A 4,640-nucleotide genomic window follows, 5' to 3' on the forward strand; every position below is an offset into this window, starting at 1 on the left:
GGCTGCCCCAAAATGGCAGAGACTGACCCAGGGCCTCGAGAGCCCCCACAATGGCAGGGACTGACTCCTTGGGCCCCACAGGGAACAGGGAAGCACAGCCACACCTTGGGGGGCCCCAGCCGAGGGGAGCAGATAAAAGGACGGTGACTGGATGTTGAGGGGCTGCTCTGCTCCATTTCCATCTCAGAAGGATTATTTTTTGCAGCAATATAGAAGTCCGTATATAGAAGGCAAAAATTATTTCACATTAGTTCAAACAGGCAGAAGAAAACAAGGACAATTGTACCTTAGCAGGAAGTTATAGAATGGCCCCACTTCACAAGAACCAACCTCTCCTGCATTCCAGCAGCTACTCTGAAGTTAAGAAAGGTATCAATGCAAACAGTAGCTCTATTTTTACTATTTCATATCTACTGCGAAGGGAGAGGGGAAATAGCATTTTTCACAGATGCCAAATATAAAAACACTAAATACTAAATACCAAAATATGTTGGTGCTTCTCAGGTTTAGAATCCAGATAGTCTACGTCCTTCGATGGAATTATTATACAAGAACCACTTGAACAAGGAAAGCTTCAGCTGTACAGAAAGGTTACATTGCAGGAGCTATTCAAGACACTGAAATTAGGAAGTGAATTCTTACTATTATTATTTTAAACATTAGCCACATGAAAACCTTGACCAGCTGTTGGTCAGTGACAGATTTACTGACATTTATGACAGATGTAATGACCAGGTTAAATGACAGATTTCAGATGTGTTACTATGCCACCCTGTCCCACTGGTCTCCTAGAGCACGGATGCTCTTATTCTGAACCCAGTAAAGCGAGACTTTACAACAGGAAGTTCACTTACTCAATTCTTCTTGTAAATTAATCCAGTCACTTGCAGGGCAGGACAGAAACAAAGATCTCAGGTGCTGTCTCAGATCAACCTATACACTAAAAGCCCAAGATCACATGGAGCATCACAACAGGATTCTCCACGTCCCATACACACCACACAAACACCTCTGGAAAATCATTATGGCAGGAACATCTCCCTTTTGCACAACTGCAAAAAACACTTACTAGCAGCACAGAACAGAAGCAGGATATGCATTGCTCTGGGAAGACACCTGCTTGTGCCAAAACTGGCAGAATCAATTCTCCATAGACAGAACAGCAGATACGTATTTCAAGGACTGTTCAGCTTCCTCATCTTTTCACCTTTGAAAACACAGAGCAAAGACAATGCTTGCAGCACAGGCGCTTGGGTTCTGCTGAACAGAGACAACTTTCAGTCAGCATTTAAGACAACTCCAATATAAACGCAAAGGCTGACAAGCAGGAGCCCAGTGAAACCCTCCCATCCACACCCAGGCAACTGCTCGGAGGTGCTGGGCTACAACACTACCACAGGAATCCCTGCGCAGACAGCACAATAAATTAAACCAGCGCGGTGATTAATGTCAGGACAACGGTCCTCACTGCACCAAACTGTGTCCTGCTTGCCACCACGTCATTAATACACATGGTAATGCTCTAGAAAACCACGGAGAGGCTCTTTAAGGTACCAGGAGCAAACAAACGTGTAATACCAGCTTCCCCTCGAGGAGGGGACAGGAAAATCACACCGCAAGGGCTCCTTCCAGGCGCACCGCTTAAATCCCCGTTGGACCACCGAGGCCAGGGCCGGGCCCGCTCGCCGCCCCCCATCCCGCTGGCACACACCTCCGTTTTCCCGGGAAGAACCGCCGAACTCGTCGGGGATCCGAGGCCATCCACCGCCAAGGCCGATCCCGAGGGGAGCCGAGCCCGCCGCCCCCTCAGGCCTTTCGTGCCCTTTTCGCCCGCCCAGCGCGGCGCGCGCTTCCCGCCGCGGCGTGAGGGGACCGAGGAGGAGGAGGAGGAAGAAGGAACGAGGAAAAAACGCCCCGATGGGCGCCGCGTACCTGTCGGCACTGCAGGGGGAGCTGCTGGCGCTGCAGGCGGCCCGCGGAGCCGGGCCGGTGAGGGCTCGCCAACGCCTCAGCGGCGCCAAGCCCGGGCGCAGCAACGCCGAGGAGGAGGAGGAGGCGAAGGAGAACGATAAGGCTGTGGTGGCCGCCGCCATGTCGGTCGGTCCCCAGGGACGGAAGCGACGCCGTAACCAAGCGACGAGGGAGGAGCCGGGGCAAGTAGCGGGACCGACGGGGGGCGGGCGGAGCTCAGGGAAGCGAGGAGCTGAGGGACGCGAGGAGCTGAGGGAAGGGCGGTGCTGAGGGACGGGAACAGAAGTTCACGGGAACCAAAGACTGCAAACGAAGTCCGACCATTTGCGAGGCTCCAGCTCTACCCTCAGGCGCAACGTCCTTCTCCCGGCGATCGGCGGCTCCCGCGGTCCCTCGGCTCCGCCCTGCCCTCGGCTCCGCGCCGCCCTCGGCTCCGCCCGTCCCTCGGCTCCATCCGTCCTGCCGCGACTCCGGTCCCGCTACTTGCCCCGCCTCCGGGCTCTTCGCTTGGTTACGGCGACGCTTCTCTCTCTGGGAACTGACCGACATGGCGGCGGCCACCACGGCCTTCTCCTTCGCCTCCTCCTCCGCGCTGCTGCGCCGGGGCTGGGCGCCGCTGAGGCGGTGGCGATCCCTCACTCGCAGCGCCAGCAGTTCCCCTCGCAGCGCTGACAGATACACGGCGGTGATCGGCGAGTTTTCCTCCGCACTCCTTCCTTCTCTTCCTCCTCCTTCTCCTCCTCCTCCTCGATCCCCTCACGCTGTGGCGGGCAGCGCGCGCCGCGCTCGGTGGGCGAAAAGGGCGCGAAAGGGCTGAGGGGGCGGCGGGCTCGGCTCCCCTCGGGGTCGCCCCAGCGGATTTCAAGCGCCTGCACTAAAAGCGTTGTCTTTGCTCGGTGTTTTCAGACGTGACAAAGTGAGGAAGCTGAACAGTTACCGAAATAAGCCTCTGACCCCCTGGATATTCTGTATATGGAGAATTGATTCTGCCAGTTTTGCCACAAACAGCTGTAGTTCTGGACCGGTGCCTGCTTCTGTTCTCTGCCTCTGTTGCCGAATACTTTGCAAGTGTCGGAATAAATAAAACTCTCTCATACCATCTTGGTAGTGTTAGAAAGGAAGGCATTACTTTATTTCTGCCCCAAGGTGTGTGTGAAAGACTGAAAGAATCCCAGTCCCCACACGGGCACCAATACTAGTTTTTTTCACCTGCTTTTACATTTTAGAAAGCAAAGAGATAATTGATCATTGCTTCTAAATTAATAATTCTCTTTTCTCAGTTCCTATTCTACCTTCTTTTGGCTATTAATTTCTCCTTTTCTATAACAGTTAGTCCATATCTGTAGTCTTTTTAGTGTCTTTTGCCCTCTGGTGGGTTTTTCGAGCACAAATACTTTTTTCTTCTTATTATTTGTATTCTATTTTTTGAAAAATGTCCTTCCAGATGTCCAAGTTCAACAGTATATTTTTCTTTCCCAGGCTTTGCTCATTGAAGCATATCAAGGTCAGTTTAGCAAAAGTTCTTACTTCTGCTAAGTAGAACTTAGAAACTTTATAAGAATCTATGTTCTTATAAAAGTAGCTGCCGTAGAGTAATTTGAGGTCTAATACAGCTTATGGTTAATTGAAACAAGTAATTAAAAGGTTTAATAGCAAACACTGAAAATTAGAAAAGCTATGTCATTCCCAACACTGCTAGTAACTGTTTTGTCCAGTTCTGCAAAAGGAAGGTGTTCCTGCAATAGTGATTTTCCAGAGGTTTTCATGTAGTATGTATGGGACATGTAAAATCCTCTTGTGATGCTCCATAAGAATGTTCTCATATTCCCTTCCCAAATACAGAAGGTCACAGATGTTCAGTGTGGCTGGCTAAGTATGTTGGAAATGTGGGTCATAAAAGTGATGCTTTAGTAAGCACAAGATATTGTTATTAAAAAAAAAAAAGGAAAGCAGGAGGGATTTCCTTTTTGTCTGAGTTTCATTTTGTACCATTTTCTTTCTTCTCTGCTGAAGCTAAAGAAAAGAAATTGCATGGACGTAGGAAGAGGAGGTGTCTGTCAGAGCAGGGTTCTGCCCCATCCCAGGCACAAGGAAAAACTGCCAGGTTTGTGTTGCATGAACACCTGACTTGCCTGAGGTTAGCAAGTTCTCTTTTGCAAAAAACATTTAAGAAGTTGCTCCACGTTTCTGTCTTCTTTGCTTTTTTGTGTTCCCCAGGTTGACATAAAAACAAGGTTATGGTTGATTTCAGTCTCTGAGGAGAGTTCACTTCTAGGAGACTCTTTCATCAATGTACTTAATATCTCAATTTCCACAGCCCTTTCTCATTAGGATTCAGAAGGAAACTCCCTCTCATCAGAAAATTCAGAATTAAATTGTAAATCATAACAGTGTCAGTTAACTTTATGGGTTTTTTTAATTGAAAATCTTTTAACAAGAGATTACAATGTTCTAAGTTTTATAAAATGCATGATATCTTTTAATTAATTATTTCCTTTTAATGCAAAACCACAAAATGCCTGGGTCAGTCCCCGCCATTTTGGGGCAGCCCCTGGGTCAGTCCCCGCCATTTTGGGGCAGCCCCTGGGTCAGTCTCTGCCATTTTGGGGCAGCCCCTGGGTTGGTCCCCGTTATTTTGGGGCAGCCCCTGGGTCAGTCTCTGCCATTCT

The 4,640-nt window shown here is 49.5% G+C and overlaps 1 protein-coding gene across 8 annotated transcripts; it reads right to left on the minus strand.

The window, feature by feature from the left end:
* Positions 1-19: 19 nt before the first annotated feature.
* Positions 20-2,543, minus strand: LOC113980226 (translation initiation factor IF-2-like). 8 transcript variants are annotated; one of them, XM_027707461.1, is made up of 4 exons: positions 2,223-2,543; positions 1,712-2,188; positions 999-1,116; positions 20-883 (listed from the first exon to the last, which is right to left on the minus strand). In XM_027707461.1, the coding sequence occupies exons 1-4, from the start codon at positions 2,518-2,520 to the stop codon at positions 847-849; spliced, it is 930 nt and encodes a 309-aa protein (XP_027563262.1). In that variant the 5' UTR covers positions 2,521-2,543; the 3' UTR covers positions 20-846. The 8 variants fall into 8 exon arrangements, 4 of the variants coding, with proteins under 4 accessions (XP_027563262.1, XP_027563261.1, XP_027563263.1 ...); XR_003538100.1 differs by having other exon boundaries at positions 20-578; positions 999-2,188; XR_003538098.1 differs by having other exon boundaries at positions 999-2,188.
* Positions 2,544-4,640: the final 2,097 nt, after the last annotated feature.

This window comes from Neopelma chrysocephalum, unplaced genomic scaffold (assembly GCF_003984885.1).
Source record: "Neopelma chrysocephalum unplaced genomic scaffold, ASM398488v2 Primary Assembly neopelma1_93111, whole genome shotgun sequence".
Taxonomy (NCBI): domain Eukaryota; kingdom Metazoa; phylum Chordata; class Aves; order Passeriformes; family Pipridae; genus Neopelma; species Neopelma chrysocephalum.

Coding starts and splice junctions, on each gene's coding strand:
- LOC113980226 (XM_027707459.1), bottom strand. CDS start 2,520: ATGTCGGTCAGTTCCCAGAGAGAGAAGCGTCGCCGTAACCAAGCGAAG. Junction 2,189..2,222: donor CTCAGCACCGCCCTTCCCTC/AGCTCCTCGCGT, acceptor CTCGCTTCCCTG/AGCTCCGCCCGCCCCCCGTC.